This window comes from Thermobia domestica, chromosome 1, assembly GCF_964235325.1.
Source record: "Thermobia domestica chromosome 1, izTheDome1.hap1.1, whole genome shotgun sequence".
Taxonomy (NCBI): domain Eukaryota; kingdom Metazoa; phylum Arthropoda; class Insecta; order Zygentoma; family Lepismatidae; genus Thermobia; species Thermobia domestica.
In genome coordinates, this window is record NC_137454.1 from 137,009,721 (window position 1) to 137,028,745 (window position 19,025).

Sequence of the window (19,025 nt, forward strand, 5' to 3'; positions counted from 1 at the left end):
TCGACCATTTTTGAAAATTATGAAACCTACGCAGTTGTTTGTTTCAGTAGTAACATATACAAGAACGTCTTTTATTGACCATTAACATATACAACACTACATCTTGTGCTAATTTGAGATTTTTATCACTAGCCCCATCAGAGTTATATGAACCCAAACTTCGGGGTTTTCGACGAAACCGGGATTTTGACACAATCAAAAAAACGTAAGGGTAGGTATATAACAATCAATATTTTTTCTGGTAAAACTACTGACATATCTCTTCATATCACAAACTAAATCAAACTGTGTATACTGCTCCTTCCTACTTACAAAACATTACAAAACTTGAAATTGCACCGATATTGATGTTTACTTTTACTTGTAAGTTTCTCATAGAAAGGAGAAACATATTTGGTCTAGGAATTAATTCGTGCGGTTGGTACGCACACATTGAAGCTGTAGTATAAACACAAAATACATAAATACCTTAAGAAAAATATTGTCCATCGCTAGCCATCACTTTCGCCCATCTGTCAGGCAATGTACGGATTCCGTGGCGAAAGAAGTCCTCATCCTTGGAAGCGATCCAGTCAGAGACCCATGTTTCGATATCTTCTGAAGAAGTAAACCGCTGTCCAATCAAATCGTTGTTCATGCAATCGAACAAGTAGTAGTCCGAAGGAGCAACGTCTGGTGAATACGGCGGGTGGGGTAAAACTTCCCATCCGACATTTTCTAAATAGGTTTTGACCGGTTTTGCGACATGTGGGCGAGCGTTATCATGTTGAAAAATAAGTTTATCATGTCTGGTCTCCCATTCTGGTCGTGTTCTGGCCAGAGCTTGCTTCAAACGCATTAATTGTCGTCGATAACGTTCTCCATTCATAGTTTCACCCGGTTGCAGCAGCTCATAGTACACCACACCTTTCATATCCCACCATATGCACAGCATAACCTTTGCACAGTGAATATCTCGTTTTGGTTGTGATGGACCTGGTTCACCTGGTTTCACCCAGGCCTTTTTTCGTTTAGGGTTCTCGTAATGGATCCACTTCTCATCACCCGTAATAATTCGACGCAGAAACCCCTTTCTGCTCTGTCGTTGAAGCAGCAATTCGCAAATGGTTTTTCGTCTTTCAACGTCTCTGTCTTTCAATTCATGTGGAACCCAATGTGACATCTTTTGAATCATTCCCATGGCTTTCAAGCGTTTGGAGACTGTTGTTTGATCAACGCCTAATGCTGCTGCAAGTTGTTCCTGCGTTTGACACGAATCCTGCTCGAGCAATGCTGTCAATTCTTCGTCTTGAAATTTTTTTGGCTGTCCAGCTCGCTCTTGGTCTGCCAAGCCGAAATCACCACTTCTAAACCGTGCAAACCACTTCTAACACGTTCGCTCAGCTAGAGCATGGTCACCATACAATTCCACCAAAATACGATGACTTTCAGTCGCACTTTTCTGCATGTTAAAGTAATGCAGCAGGACACCCCGCAAAAACACTTTATCAGGCACAAATTGCGCCATGTTCACTTAACTACAAACTGGTGTTGTTGACGCTTTAATCCACTGCCCTATACAGTACTACGAACGATACGCGATGACAGGGGTTTGCAACACATGTGTGGATACATGGAACTGTGGGACGCTCCGTTCGTTGCGCCATCTCTTGTCCACCCGCACGAATTAATTCCTAGACCAAATAGGTAAACACCTATAGGCCTAATTTTTACTTCGATCCATTACCAATCAAATGTTTTTTGTTTTATCCTTCTAGACCAAGTTCTGTTTTCGTAATGAACGTTTTTTCTAACCCTTACAATCGTGAAAATAGGCGCGCGCCACGAAACAAACATGGCCGCCACTGGCAAACCGCTTCAGATAGAGTATTAAAACATGAAGCAACCAATTGCATAGGTAATTTTCAAAAATGGTCGAGCAACCAACTTATTTTTTTCTGGATCATTTCAGATGGATTGACCCGCAAGTGAATGTGCTTTCTTTCTTTGTTTCTGTTTGCAATGCATTGAGCACTGATTTTGTCTCTTCTCTTCTGTTTCTTTATTTTCTTTCTTTATATCGCACCTACTATTTCACTATTCTATTTACTAATGAATAATAAGATATAGTAGCAGATATATTTAGGAATATTTTAGAGCATTACGTTCTCCCATCGCAACTGTTACCGTAAGACGGGGTTACTTTGCACACAATAAGAGAGTTTCACAGTTCTCTGTCGGTAAAACCATGAACTGAAAAGAGGAAGTTGCAACTGCCACCGTAAGATAGAGCTTCTAACTGTATTCTGGAAATGAAATTTTTGAGTTTTACGTCCCACGATTATGCCGGCTAGGCTAAAGGAGACGGTGATGATGAGAAATGAATCATCAGATGTTGGCAACACTGTACATCATGACTTCCCAGGTATAGTTTTAATTAGATTTTCTACATGTTATAATTTGTGTTCCGTGCCATTTAACAAAACTTCATTTTGTGCTCAGTTGGCAACATTGCATTACATATGATGTTATTGAGCATATCTGTGGGTACAATGTTTGCTTACTATATTGTTGTGTAAATGTCATTTTGATTACTTTTATTATTTTCAAGTTCTTTCTGTGTTAGTGTATCTTTTACATTGCTATCTTCACATGATTCTTCTTTCCTCTGTATCTTCTGTGTTTTTGGGTGTCGGCCCGTAAAACTTAGGATTTCTCAATTTTCTTCAGTCCTCTATCGATTGCACATTGTTTGATTAGGCAATGCTACTATCAATATAAGATGTTCCCTTGTGAGCCTCATCTGTAAACACTATTACGGACGGGAAAATGAGATTAATGGCACACTGCTGGAGGTATTACTAGCAAAAGCGTACTCAGGAATACATTGATACCAAAATTATCTTCCTAGCTTAATTAGGATCTGAGTTATTGAGGTTCAAATTAAGTCACATTGAGAGGAGTCCAGAATGTGACTATTTCACACTGTCAAGCGGCTAAATGGCCGTAACTCTGTTATGATGCATTTCCCGACCTATGGTCATATGAACCTTTTTACTTGTCTCCCATAAGGAATCCGCCACTGAAATTTTGCCGTACCTTTTTGTTACACCCTGTATAATATATATATATATATATATATATATATATATACTAGTGTCGGTTTTCTTCCACGCTGCACTTACTTGGTGTTATACAGTGCCACAATTACATCTAGTGGCGAAAATTGGAACTAATTTTATTTTCTACACCAATCGCTTCTGCATGTTCCCAAATGTACTCCTACCAGGTTTGGTTGCATTCTGTCAAGTCGTTACGTCTCCAGAGTTCTCTGAACAGCGATACTTATTTTATGATAACCTGGTCAGGGCTCGTAAGGTCTGGTCTCTTGTAAATAGTTGAGAAGTGATCGAAATCTCGTCATGCCCTTTTTTCTTTTGTCAATTTCTCCATCACCTCTCCCTTTGTTGTTTTGTTTCATCTTTTCTTCTTCTTCTTTTTGAGCTTCCTCCTTTCTTAGGTTTTCTAACCTTGTAAGTATGCTTTGTAGTTACGGTAAGCAGACAGCAGATGTAAGAAGCTTCTGAGTAACCAGTTCTGGCCTATTTCCGAATTTCTTCATCCCAGACATTACATTTAACTTAGCACTGAGAGTTCTCAAAGCTGTGAAATATTCAAATTCATCACCTACTTTTAATAACACCCAAGAAGCATAACACATGATGAACCACAGAAACACACACACACATAACGTTGAGCGAAGCGTTAACTATTACGAGAGAAAACTAAGACTATTATAAAAGAAGAAAGAATAGAGACAAAACGGTTCTCAACCCCACCTTGAGAGCTTAAGCATACACCAACTATCCACTGTGCTTTAGAAAGAATAAAGCTGCCTGTTTCACATGTGGCAGCAAGTACTGAAGCTTTCAGAAGAGTACTGAGTAACCAGTTTCAGCCTTTTTAGATTTATTTTTATATTTTTCTTAGAAAACTCCCAATGCAAAATATAAATCACAGGAAAAAGTCACTTTACCTCCCAAACAAGTAACTTTTAGTGACAATTTTGAAAAAAAGTAACTTTTGGTGACCAACTTGAAAAAAAGTAACTTGCAGTTAAAAAGTCACTTTACTTCCCAAACAAGTAACTTTTAGTGACAAATGTGAAAAAAAGTAACGTTTAGAGACCAACTTGGAAAAAAGTAACTTTCAGTTAAAAAAGTGACTCGCCATGAGCCCTGCCTGGTGTATATATATATATATATATATATATGTGTGTGATTTTTTTCTGTTATACTCTTTGTAGGACATTTTTTCTGCATCTGTGTCCAATACTGCAAGGTCCTGTTTTAGCTTAGTTATGTTGTGAAAAGGATTATTATTTGTGTTCTATTAAAACAAACTTTATTTTTAGAATACATAATTCTATAAGATATATTTATTTTGTTTATTTTAGACAAACTTGTTGTAAATTTGTTAAATTTGGAACTCTGATTGAAAATAATACTTGGATCTTTTGCATGGATATGCATTCAAGAAAACTCATGATGATGGTGATAAAGTAACACTCATGTCCAAAATGATTGTCGCATATCTATAACTTTTTTTTTTTTTTTTGTAAGAATATAATTTGATAATGATTTTGTAGGGTACTTTTAATATTGATGCTATGTGTATAATCAGGAAATGTGTATTTGTGGTAAATTTCATAGGAAAAGATTTATAAGTACGAAAATTACAATGAGTACCACAAAATGTTGCTAAATGGACAAGAAAGTTTTATTTTCGTTTTATTGTTTTATTTTACTGCTCTTTTGACATGAAATTTGCCACATACATGTCTTTGCCGATCATATACACACTAAGATATAACGGGCGAATTCGTTATCAAATTATATCCCTACAACAACATATTTATAGACATGCGACAAGAATTTTGGACATGAGTGTACCTTGATTATAAAATGTGAAAAAAGAAATAGAACGAACTCCTTGGTGCCTAGAATACCCAGGAGAAAGTGGGCTAATGAGTGTACGAATTGAAACTTTTTTTAAAAAAAATAGAAAACCACGAAGACAACTTCCTTGAACTAAAAGGAATCCTTTACAATATCCCTGTTACATGTCACTGGAACGTGGGTCATATCAATGATGTGCCGCTTTCTTCAACACCATATGGGAATGGTGTTGTGACAACTTTACCATTGCCCTCACAGACCAAATTAAATATAGAAACTCATTAATCATTTATTCTTCACCCTAGATCTCGAATAATACAAGAGGTATATCAAGAAAGTTAGTTAATAATACTTTTCACTTTTGACAGCAGTTATGGCATATCACTACACTATGCCAAACCACGCAACTACAGAACACCAAATTTATGCACTTAAGATTCACAATACGCTTTAACGAACAAGAAATCTATGTTCGAACTGATGTGCCTACAAAACTGTTCCGTAACAGGCATTTTGCATATCCGTGGTTCTAGCGTAGTGCTGACGATGCTTTACGAAATGTTTAGAGAAATTATTTCTCTACGGGTTTTAAAATATGGAAAATAAACCAACAATAAAGGGCTATATACTTTATTTATAAATTTTGTCTCGATTCGAGGCTTTTCTCACAAACACACGTTTAGTAACGCTTACGAAAAAAAGTATTATGTGATAATTTGTTGGTAAGTCTGTAGAAAAACCTAGATATCTTCTTGTTTTATTTACCACTGTAATGAACACAAACACAATATTTTATGTTTGCAACTGACCTTAAAAACAAAGCTGCAACAATTTTGATAAACACTACAAATTGAATGTTCTATTTTATTAATAAAATTGTTCTTTCTCAGCTTCCTTCGGAAGTAACTCAGTTTTTACCAAAAGTATTATGCACAGTATCAGTACTAACACATATCGTAATATACACACTCACACATAAACACATATCCTATCACATTCATACAATTCCTCACAACGTGAGCCAAAAAATGAAAAGGTGAAAATTAAAAAGTCGCAAAAAAAAAAAAAAAGTATATATATGTATGCTACAAGAGTAAAGAAGTTAACGACGTAGACACATCAATATCCAAAGACAATTGTTTTTACATGGTCCACATACTGAGAACGTGCACACACGCGTTTGTCTCTTTTTTTATTACGCAACAAAATCCAAAGGTCTGTTAAATCCACCTTTACGATTCATATACTGACGATACTTTCGTTTTAAAATAACATGAACAGTCCCCACATCATTGCCATCAACCTTCTTGCCTTTGGTTGTATCAAATGAACAAAATCCCATTAATTTCATCATCTCCTGTTCTTCCGGAGACTTTCCCTCCAAATCTTTATCTGAAAGAAAAATAAACAATTATAAACACAAAATTATATGTAATTTGCTTTGTGATATTTAGCTACACTACACAGCAGCAGAATTGGTGTTTAGCATGATCCAATGAAATTGTGAAGCGCTACTACCAAATCTGCAATAAGAAAGCTGTTTGCAGTAGGTAAATTTTGCGACGTGTTGACAAGGTTCTCGTCTCACTAAGAATATACAGCATGTCAGTTGAATTCCATTCACATCACACAGTCTGCAACGTCGCTATAAGCGGATTGGCTGACGTTAGAGTAGCGCACAAGATCAAACCTTAATTCGGCTCCAGCGCAGAATACGGCCTTAGTTCTTTATAAGTAGTACTGTACTAGTTAGGAAGATTTTTACAGATAATATTATCATCAATTGAAGTCTCGCTGTAGCAAACAATGTAAGTGCCACCTTACAATTGTTTCACTTTTTAGTCAGAAAGGGATTATGACCAATGAGATTCCTGCTGTAAATATAAAATATGCATTGTCTATTTGGTGGAGTTCCTAGCGTTAATCAGAGACGGCACCATTTGTATATTCCAGCAGTTGCCATCTGTTGAAAAGAATGTAAGTGCCCTCCCGACAAATTAAACGAATTGCAAGTATTATTGAGTGACAACCTGAAACTGGGTCACTTTTGGGACTATGGTGTTAGTATTATGGAAGAGGAAGTGCCTCTAACAATTCGTTCAAAAGCTAACCGGAGAAAGAAACTACGAGAAAGTGGAAAACCTTACAAAATGAGTAACGGCAAATTCATTCCTGGAAAGACTTTGCCGCCGGAAACAATTGATTGCAAGTGGAAATATGAGTGTCGGTCCTTAGACAGAAACGATGTTGAACTTTTGCATATGTGATACTATAACTGTCAGAGCAAGATCGGCGTACCTATATTTTAAACCGGGTAGAGCTGGCACAAATTGCGCGGAGACGACATGGAAATTATAATGATCTCTCAGAAAGTAGAAGGCACGTAACATTTATCTATACAATACCAACAGCAACAGGAGTTAAACAGTATGTTCTAGAACATTTAAATTGATATTGGCACTGTCAAGTCAAAAGCTTCAAACTATTCAAATGAAAACGAAGTCGGGCAAACTTTGTTACATAGATGAAAGAGGTACAAATTCTAGAAGCTATGCCCACACAAGGAAATATTCTGATGAAGACTGGTACAAAGTTCAAGAACACACAAATAAGTTTCTCAGACAGGAAAGCCACTACGGGAGGCGAAAATAATCTAACGAATATCTTACAAGGGAACATTCCGATTTGGTGAATTTAATTGCTGAAAATTATTTCTAGCACTGGATTCAGCACCAAAAGAAACAGAAAAAGAGGGTGTTTAATGGCAGACCGTATACAGGGTGGGAGATAAGCGAGGGCAAATTGCGAAGATAGAACTAACTAACTAACTCTATGGCCTATTGAACCCGGAGAAAATGTCTAGAAATCCCATGCAATTTTGAAACGAGTAGAGGGATTGCGGTCAAATATTGACATGAGAAATGCATGTAGAGCTCCACTGAATAGACGTAATGTGCATCATGGGAGACATCTGAAATGCCACAATGTTGGAATTAGCGCAAGAAGAATATAAGGGAAAGGGGTCACGTGACATACGGCTCTTGACGCACACCGTCTAGTGAAATCAATAGTGGCCAATACAGTTTGAGACTTCTGTTTAATTGCAACTGTTATGAAACTTAAGAATGACTGTGTGGTTGATACAAAAATGGAGACAACAGTGGGCACATTTGAAAAATGATAAAGATGGACGGGCCCGGATTGTCTCCGGTATTGAAATTGAAGCAGTAGTCGACAAGTGTCATGAATGCGCCAGGTGCTGTTTGCAAATATCTAATTTTGTAGAAAGAATATCTAATCATAGCTTGGAACCTTGGTGCTGTAAACTGGAAGTATGTGAGTGATTGCAAGTTAATGAAGTTGTCCCGTTGTCATATTTTAAAACCAAATGACGGAAAAACGGTGTATAATATATATATATTTTACGAAAATTCTTATACGGACTTAAGAACAACACATCCAACGGTTGTATGAGTGACTTGCAATCATCAGAAATCGGGTAAGTTCAACATTGTCCAGTTTCTGCACCAACTCTTCATCTTTATTGGTTCTCTATTAACCAACGAAGAGCAGCAGTTTTATCTGCTCTATTGAAAGTCAGAAAACGTTTGTCATGAACTCTTTCAGGTTATCCTTGGTCATGTAACTTGCACTTTTACCAGCATATGAACAAATATTGGGTAGATCGGGACGCTTGTTGGCCTCATTCACGTTTGTAATTGTTCCTCATTCATGTCACCTTTGGGCCTTTCCATCGTCACGGGCAGGACATTTACACTACATTGTTGATGTTTTAAAGTTTTGTATTTCTAACAGTACAAGATAAATTCCGCTAATGTATGATATATGAGCAGTACTGACTTAAGAATATATGTAGCTGATGTTTTCAGTATTATTATTTTTTTTCTGTTTAGAGTAGAAAATATTAATTCCTAAACGTTTGTCACGGGCGGAGACAAAAAAGAGAGGTGACTTTCGACACACCCAGTGAACGTTACAAAACTCTGAATTCTTGACTCAAAATGTTTTTATTTAAACGGAAATGTATAAAGAATGAAAATTTCCAACAAACTTCACGTAAGAAAAATTTGCCAAATATTTGTATTAATAAAAAAACTAAACTTTATTGTGTCACGGGCAGGACACCGTGTGAATCAACATACAAAATCTCAATAAGACTGATTTTAAAAATGAAATAAAATCGAAAATAAGTCAATTTCTGCTGTTCTGTTGTAGCATTGTACACAAATTATTCTATTTACTTGAGGCTCGCTTTTATCATGCAAAAATAATAGTACACTTATTTCTCACAACCTACCTTTTAGGATATGTTTTTGCTTGATTATTTACACCCATTTTGTAAGGAAATTCGTACAAAAACAGTGTCTAACAGTATATAAAATAGGTGCTGGTAACCAGCGCCCGGGGCAAGAGTATACGACGGCGCCCCCATTAGTGATGTGAAGTGTGTTGGAAAATTTTCCGTTCTAAAAAAATGTCAGTAATCAAGTAACAATTCCTCAGCAATCATAAAATTGGTTGAATTCATGTATAGAAATGTTAAAAAAGTGAAAGATCGTTCAAAGAATCTGAAAATTTTCATGGCTCTCACAATTGTCAGTACTGTGTACGAACAAGTTAAACAAGTTTTCATTAATAGAAATATTTTCCGTCTTATATGGGAAAATTGAAGAACTTTTTATGAATTGGAAAATTTTCATCATTTTGAAGCAAAAAGTAAAACAACTTTTTGTGAATCGGAAAGTTTTATTGCTCTGTAGAAACAAGTGAAAGGAATTTTCATAGATCGGAAAATTTTCATCGCGATGTAGAAACAAGTGGAAAAAACTTTTCATAATCCGGACAATTTTGGATATTATCTATAGTGGTTTGGTGGAAAATTTTCGCTATATCTAACTGTACCTAGAGCAACAAAATTGAATTTCTGTAGAGGCAAGTTAGTCAACAACAAATCATAATTTTCCAATTAGCTTTCGGGAACCGGATTCTATTATTTAAAATTACAATTTATTAAAAGTCATGAATATTTTTCGATTCATAAAAACACTCCACTTATTCCTACATCCTTGTTTAGCCGTAAAATTTATTGGTAATAAATATTGTCTTAAAAATTTTCATGAAGTGAAAATCTAACGATTCTTCACTTCAAGAATGTTTCAAAAACTTCAATGCGTTCTTTCCTCAGAATCTACGTATATCATCACAAAATTATATTTCGTCAGTTTAATACGCGTAAGACGAAGTTTTCTCATAGCTTTACTACTTTTCTAGATTTACATACTGCAACATTTATAAATAAGTAGATATAATATAAAGTGCCCACTATAAATTTTGACTACCCAAAATTCGAGTTTAAGTAACTCATGAAAGCATCATTTTCTGTAACATTTATTTATTTATATAGTAATTCAGAAGAGAGTGAAATATAACTAATAAGAAAGCTGATTTGCGTAGTTGCTCTTCCAATAAAATAATAAAAGAAACATAAAAAGCTGCACTATTAGCACTGCGTTCTAAAATCAACAAGTAATTTCATTTTAATTTACAAAATAAAAAACATATTTCTTTACGAACTCGATGTATGTTCCCTGCAACATACACAGACAGACAGACAGACAGACAGAGAGAGAGAGAGAGAGAGAGAGAGAGAGAGAGAGAGAGAAATACTGTATATTTTTACTTCTCAACTTGAAATATTAGAAAATTTTCTGGTTTCCGAAAGCTAATTGGAAAATGATAATTTGTTGCTGTCTAACTTTCCTCTATAAATTGAACTTTTTAGCTGAATGTGCAGTTAAATATAGTGGAAAATCTTCCACCAAACATCACTATACATAATATCCAAAATTGTCCGGATTATGAAGTTTTTTCCACTTGTTTCTACATCGTGATGAAAATTCCTTTGACTTGTTTCTACAGAGTAATAAAACTTTCCGATTCACAAAAAGTTGTTTTACTTTTTGCTTCAAAATGATGAAAATTTTCCAATTCATAAGAAGTTCTTCAATTTTTCCATACAAGACAGAAAATATTTCGATTCATGAAAAATTATTTCACTTGTTCCTACATAGTACTGAAAATTGTGAGCCATGAAAATTTTCAGATTCTTTAAACGATCTTTCACTTTTTAACATTTCTATACATTATTTCAATCAGATTTATGAATACTGAGGAATTGTTACTTGATCACTGATGTTTGTTAAGAACGGAAAATTTTCCGGAAAAATATAGAAGAAAATTTTCCACCCCACATCAAGGCTAACAACGATCTAGGAATAAGTGCAGTATGTTTTTATGAATCGGAAAATTTTCATCACTGGCCCCCATAAACATGAGTGAAGTCGACAGACCACCCGCAAAACGCCACATGGTTGGCGCGAAGCGTAAGAAAATTTTCAAAAATAAACCACTTTTCCTTAATTTTGAGCACCTTTTAATACCTTTTTCCTTCTATTCCATATATATATCTTTTTTTTCCTCCCGAATTGTGCGCCCCCTTACTTTGACGCCCAGGGCCACCGCCCCGCTCGCCCGCGCCCAAATGGCACGGTACTGCTGGTATCACAGAGATTATTTGATCGAAATGCATGTAAGACATCTTCAAGAGTTCTGAAAGTTTTATCGCAATCGCTGCCGGTCTTGATACAAATTACCATGACTTCGTCCTCTTCACTGGGCTTTGTGCGGTAGTTGCATGCCTGTATGTCCAGTAGCGATTAATTCCACCAACAAAAATGTTCCTTGTATTATATCTTCAACAGCTGGCCGAGCACAGGCCTTGTTATCATTCAAACCTGAGTCATCGTTCAGGATAGCTTCATAGCTTTCGGAATCATCATTTTCAGAATCTAAATAAACGCCTGTAAGGAATTTAAAGATTCTATACGGATGAAACTCTGATTTCAAAGTTCGACAGACGGCCAAATTTTCGGTCAAATCGCAGAAAAAAAAGTTTTGATTGGAAACATTCAATTGACAAAGCATTTTCCCGTCTTTTTATTCAAAACGTCTTTATTTTCTTCAATTCTGCTGATGACAGTAGTAAAACAGATATATATTGAAACGGAGAACTTAAAGCTGCTACGAAATCAGCAGAACATTCTACAATTACTTTCCTTTGTTTCACAAAGTTCCATATTGGTCTTTTAGTACGTACTCCAATCCACTGCTTTCTTGAAACCAACAAAACGTGACGCTAATAATATTTATATGACAGTTGTTTTAAGTTAAAACATCATACTGACAGTAATAGATAACCCTCTGTTTAAGTAAATAATGTTCATGCTTGGAAAACGTTATTTCAATACACATGGAATCATTTTCTATCATGAATAACCAATGCACACAAACTTTCCCACCAGTGGCACGCCCACTGTTACGGGAAGGACAAGTTTTCAAATTGAAATAAAATCAAAATATATTATTAACATTAGTCCAAAATTTTGTCAATGTGAAATGCACGTGCAAATTGATACTTCTATTACGTATGAATCACACACTCAAATTTAATAATTCAGCACAATAACTCTTAGTAGTTTTCTGTCATGGGCAGGGCATTCAAGGTGACGTTTATATCTTTAATGATATTATACACAATTTTTATCCTGTAAACACTTTTTAAACTGCAGCTTGTAGAAAAAAGAAGCATCTTGAACAGCTCGAAGTTACTACAGCCAAACGTGCACAATATACAGTAAAATGTTGCCGATAACAAGAACTAAAAGTTTCCTTCCATATAACATGTTACAAATTCACAATTTAGACTTAAAATTTTACATGAATTCTAAATATAAGTAAGTTTTTTCTCTGTGAGAAAGTAAATTTCGTTCTATTTACTTCATTTATATGTAAAAATGCATTAGTTTTGAAAGTTTGGTTCAGGCTCACTTTCGCGTGGAATGGCCCCTTTACGACTGTATTGGTACATTGCCATAACGTGGAACGCCTCCTGTTACAAAGGTCTCGAACTGTGTTGGCCACTATTGATTTCAATAGGTCGTGTGCGTCAAGAGCCTTATGCCACATAACCCCTTTCCACATATTCTTCTTGCGCTAATTCCAATATGGCGGCTTTTCAGGTTCCCCATGATTCACATTACGTCTATTCAGTGGAGCTCTACAGGCATTCCTCATATCCAACATCTGACCTCAATCCCTCTACTCGTTTCAAAATTAAAATGTCATTTCTAGACATTTTATAAGCTCTATTTTCGCACTTCGCCCTCACTTATCTCCCATCCTGTATATGGTCTGCTACTAAACACCCTCTTTTTCTTTGTTTCTTTTGGAGCTGTATCCAGTGCTAGCAATCATTTTCAGCAACTGAATTCACCAAATCGGAATGTTCCCTTGTCAAATTTTTTCGGCATATGATACTCAGATTTTTAGTGCACAGTGGAATAACATGAAGAACAATTTTCATTATTTTTGCCTGTTGATACTGGGGATATGCACACATATAATGCAAATAGGTTTTTGTTTCTTTCAAACTAATAAATTCAGCCTTTTCTGCAATTTGACGATGGCAAATACAGTGTTTTGTTTGTTTTATTTTTTAAAAAAACACGTTTATGTCTTAGATTTTCATATATAGCTTCACTTCGTCATGTTGTATCATATTTCTAAGCAATACTATTTCTTATGCAAGCTATTGCAATGCTATTGTGAAGCTTCGGCACAATTTACTATCTTTTGTCTCTACTGTTAAATATTGTTTTTGGCACTTATATGTTTTTTTTTACAGTGAATCTTCAATTAATGACTAATTTTTTTTTTTTTTTAGAAGAAAAATTCATTGCTTTAACAATGTAATAATTTGTAACTGATGTAAAGCAGAATTAATTCAATGGTTCCAGCTATTTTAGTTTAGTTCAATATATAAAATCAAATGCACGATTATAATATAAAAATTACTAAAAACACCGTGGACAGATTTGAACCTCCTACCTATGGTAATCTATGTAGCTGATATGGGTCTGATAACTCTGGAGTTAACATAGATCTTATATGTAAAAAGGAATAAAAAGCAAAGATAAGAAATGCAATAGGTTTTTTGAAGAAGAAAACCTGCTTTGTGAGTTGCTTGATAAAGGGTTAGGGAAAAAGATTCAAGTGTTTTATATGGAATATACTATATTGGGAAGAAACATGAACATTATAGTGGAACGATTGAAAATGAGCTTCGAAATGTGGGTACAGTGAGCTACCATTATCAGTGGCAGCGGGAGCCTCCAGTGATTATTTGCATTGCACAATCATACATCCAGTATGTATTACATACTGAGTTATTGAACTTAATTTTAAATACATTACTCACAAGAATTCAATTACTGAAAAAGTGGAGTACAATTGATGTTGACAACACTGTTTAACCTTTCATTTGAATTTCTCAATCGATTGTGTAGAAATCATTTGGTTACAAACCCATTAACATTCATATTTACTAACAGTGTAATTTGAAACGGATTTAAAAAAATTAAGTGATTATGAAAGTTAACTATCTTCATTTCCCGTGTATTTATAATCTTTATTATCTTTTAAAACGGAGACATCATTTTCACAACGTATTGATATTCAAATGCGCGCATTAGATTTTGATCGTTTCTAAAGCAAATAAGTAATTTATTCGACTGATTTTCGGAACTAAATGTGACCTACTGTTTACTGTGAAATTTAAATCACAAGCTCCTATCAAGAATCAAATCTCCGTATCTCATGCCAGGTACATACTTAGCTAACAACATATCCCCGAGGAAGCTCCAAAACATGCGTGAAGTTCCGCAAGTCTAGAGGGTGCCGAATATTTTGAATCGCCGTTAGTGCATCCCGTCTATTAAACCTATCCTATGACTTGGCAACTGACTATTTTCTACTTACTGGTATTTCAAACGATTTGTTCAACTGAACAATGCGTAGTTTCCGAGAAAATCGCCCAAAAAGTTTCATTTTTGTAAACCAGGGTGTCTACCTACTAAAATTCCAAAACGAAATTTCGTGACTTTTTCCTGACCTTTTCTTTACCAAACCATAAAATTTCGTAACACTCTCAAAAGCAAACTTGGTTGCGAATTAGGCCGAATTTTCATCCATGGTTTGCTTGCGATTTTATAGCGTTTAAAGCCGACCATAGACATTTTTGGTGGTGAATTTTGACGTTTTATACAACAAAATTTTCCAATCTGTACTTAAATGTGCACAGATAAAAAAAATCGTGACGCAAAAGCTAAATTTCTTGACTTTCATGACAGTTTTCTGATTTCGTGTCTTTTTCGTGACCGATAGACACCCTGTAAACGTAAGAATGTGAGGTTGAAACTGATCTTGAAAACACTAATCGAGGTTTTCATTATGACATTACAAGATGACAGTTAATGACACACAACCCAAAATTATGATCTACTCTTAAAATTTTAATTTTTGTTTTTCTATGATACTGTCCAAAGATAAGATCAATATCAATCGATAGACCATATTGAGATGAACATGACATGAAGGCGAAATATCATGCGTACTTTTGCAAACATAGTGAGAAATCAACTCTCATGATATTAAAATGTATGTCGTTTGTTGCCAATCTGATGCAGTTGATAGGTTTTTATTCTGGGGAGGAGTCTTTTATTATTTAATTTATATATTCTATAAGAAAAATATGAACCGTTAAGTAGCAGATTGCAGTTTGGTTTCTCCTAACAGTAACGCACATACTATTTGTAAGTCTGGCGCCTGCAGTGCGAAGAAGTCTTCATTTACAAGTCATAGCGTCTGGGCATCAGTAAAAGAAGCGACCGAGTACGTTCAGAGAAGCTACTTAGATTGAACCTGCCCTCGTCTGAGAACAGAAGCGACCCCACTCTCCCTTGGTTAAATCCTGATATTCGTAGCACCACCATAAACGGTGCGGTCGATCTGAGGGTGTCAACAGAACGTGATGGCCGTTGGGCAGAGACCATCCCCATACAGTCGACGTGCCACTGTGAAGAATGAGACTGGACGCCTTGCAGTCATATTAAATTGGTTTGGAATTGCACCCGCTGTTTAACGCCGGTCCCTGCTTGAATGTTCCACAATGTAGCGGTCGTCCGCTGCTGTAGTTGACCATGGTCGTTCAACACCTCTCCTTCGCACATCACTGTTTGTGGTTCGGAAAACTTCCCATACATTAAAACAATGCTGTGGGCAATAACTAGGCTACGCTAATCATACTTTGTTCTTCTTCCGGTTTTCCGATGGTTCTTCCCAGTGTGAAGTCATTCAATTGTTTCTGGGCTATGTTGTTGTGAATAATACTTCCTTAACACCTGTCTGACACACTGTCTCGTTCCTTTCATTCAACTGCTCTGTATTGCAGAAGCAGACCTATTCAGCGCTATGGTCACAATGTCACATCATGCAACGTCTTGCTCCGTGTGCTCTATATGGAAGATCTCGGGCATCATACTGCCGAATATTCATTCATTTCCACCGACTACGCAATATTTTATATTACGTTATGTATCTCGTCCTTCGGTTTTGCACGGTATATGTAATCAGTGACTCCTGATGTAATTCAGTAGATATAACCTGCTTGAGAGCTATCGAAAGTTTTTCTTACCCAAAGGCACAGACTTATTAATCAATGCTTGTAAACAATGATCAATTAGGATCAGGAATTAGTGTACTTTCAGCATTTATGGTCATATTAACCAGTTACAAATATGAGGGACGTCCCTCGGCCATCACACTGCCCGGACAATCGAAGAAGAAAGGAATGCGAAAGAAAGGAAGCGGCCTGGAACCTGGATGTTATGTATCACTCCGGTATTTGCCTGGTGTGATGAGGAAAACCCAGGGAAAAATCATTTAGGATGGCTGACCTGAGAAAGCTGTTACACCTTTGACCGAGTATCCCTATCGGCAATCAAACCCGAGGCTGCTCGCACCAAAAGCGAGTCTTAGTGACTACGTTACGCGGGGCCACTAAACAATGATCAACAGACGAGGAAAGTTCATTAAAAAAATATCATTAATTACAACAAGAATACGTTCGAGTCTAAGTAATTATATGGTGGAATTCTACTAATACTAAACATGTTTCAGATTATTCCAACGTTACTCCAGTATATAAGAAAAAAAAAGGATTACTTTTGACCATGTGCAGACAGACGGAACTCGAAGTTTTCGATTTCAGTTTCAACACCGCATTGATATACATTAGAATGTATTCCTAGTTTGTTTAGATTTAAAGCGTAACCTTCAGCAATTATGTGTTTGCTGTGTAAAATATGTTCAAAATCGTATTTTTGAGAAAAACGAGACTAAAAATTTTCTGTTTGTGTAGTCTGTTTTTTTTCTTTTTCTTTTTCTTTTTTTTTTTTTTACGAATACCTCAATATTTAAAGTATGCACCACAGTGTTTCCTACTAAGCGTTAAAAAACACTCAAATCCAAAAGTTCAATACGCATTTTTTTTTATTGGACTTAACACCTTTCATGCACCAAACACACCGGATGTATTGCAAATCCGGAGCCATAAGCCAACTCCGTTAGCAGTATAGATAGCAAAAGTGGAGAAACTGAAATTGTTGAAAATATGTGGTTTTCTATCTTCAGTTGCATCAACCGTTTGGGCTCCACACTGGCAAGCTGTCCTATGTTAAATGAAAACACGTTGCCATTTTGGCAGGATATTACCTTGGGCCCTCACACAATGTGCACGTTAACCTTTATTTATTTATTGTCCTTACGCTCAATTCGAACAGCCTGCTGAACTGGAAACTACTTTTTCATCTAACATAGGGCGATTTAGCAGTATGGACCCCAAACGACTGGTGCGTTGAAAAAAATCCACCATTTTAAATTGAAAACCATATTATTTTTGTTAGCCTGGTTTCAATCCACTTTCAGTGAGAGGTCATCCATTGGAGGAAGTAGCTACTACTAAGATCAGAATACGAGAGTGCTCCAATGCAACATCTACCAATGTCGTGTTCTTGGCTGTATATCAGCATAATCGTTTCCTCGATGCCGACACGTCCTGGCACTCAGTAAACAACCTTTTTTGCTGTAGCTTATGGTCTCAATTGAATGTCCTGTACTAGGGCGTGTTTGCTAAAAATACGAGGGCTATCCAGAAAGTAGATTACGTTTTCGTCTGTGTCCGCTAGGGGCGGGGCTAGCGCGGCCATCTTGGGGTCAGAGCGTTGCGCAGCTCAGTCGGCATCTAGCCGTGCTAGTGAGAGGTTCGTGCTGTGCTCCGTTAAGATACTGTGACGGTTTGAAATGTCTGCGTTAATTGAAAATCCCGCGAGCTGCGAGGTGCGTGCAGTAATAAGGTTTCTGACAGCAAAAAACTGTAAACCGATAGAAATCTATCGGCAGCTGTGTGAAGTGTATGGGGACAACATTATCACTGAAGGTGGAGTGCGACAGTGGGTCATAAGATTTAAAAATGGTCGAACCAATGTTCACGACGAAGATCGAAGTGGGAGACCCAGCAAAGTGACTGCCGAACTTGTCGAAAAAGTCGATGTTAAAGTCCGTGAAAATCGAAAGTTCACAATAACGGAACTTTCTTTGAGTTTTCCACAAATTTCGCGAAGTTTGTTGCACGAAATCATCAGCGAAAAGCTTGGTTACCACAAGTTTTGTGCAAGATGGATTCCAAAAATCTTGACAGAGGACCACAAAAATCAGCGAATGGCTGCAGCGTTGCACTTTTTGGACGCCTACAATAAGGATGGTGACTCTTTACTCGATCGCATCGTTACTGGTGACGAAACATGGGTGAAACACGTGAACTGTGAAACGAAATTGCAATCAATGCAGTGGGGGCATACAGGTTCTCCCCAAAAACCCAAGAAATGCATGCAAACAATGTCGGCAAGGAAGATGATGGCGACTGTTTTTTGGGACAGAAAAGGTGTGATTTTGGTGGACTTCCTGGAAAGAGGCACTACAATAAACGCTCAAAGGTATTGCCAAACTCTGCAAAACCTCAGAAGAGCAATTCAAAACAAGCGCAGAGGAATGTTGAACTCTAAGATCTTGTTGATTCACGACAACGCCCGGCCTCACACGGCAAATGTCACG

The 19,025-nt window shown here is 36.5% G+C and overlaps 1 protein-coding gene across 1 annotated transcript in view; it reads right to left on the reverse strand.

The window, feature by feature from the left end:
- Positions 1 to 5,551: 5,551 nt before the first annotated feature.
- Positions 5,552 to 19,025, reverse strand: part of ytr (U4/U6.U5 small nuclear ribonucleoprotein 27 kDa protein yantar) — a 68,074-nt gene continuing 54,600 nt past the window's right edge. The window contains exon 3 of the mRNA XM_081763655.1: positions 5,552 to 6,329. Coding sequence (XP_081619781.1) covers positions 6,133 to 6,329 — 197 coding nt within the window. The 3' untranslated portion in view covers positions 5,552 to 6,132. The remainder of the gene's footprint in view (positions 6,330 to 19,025) is intronic.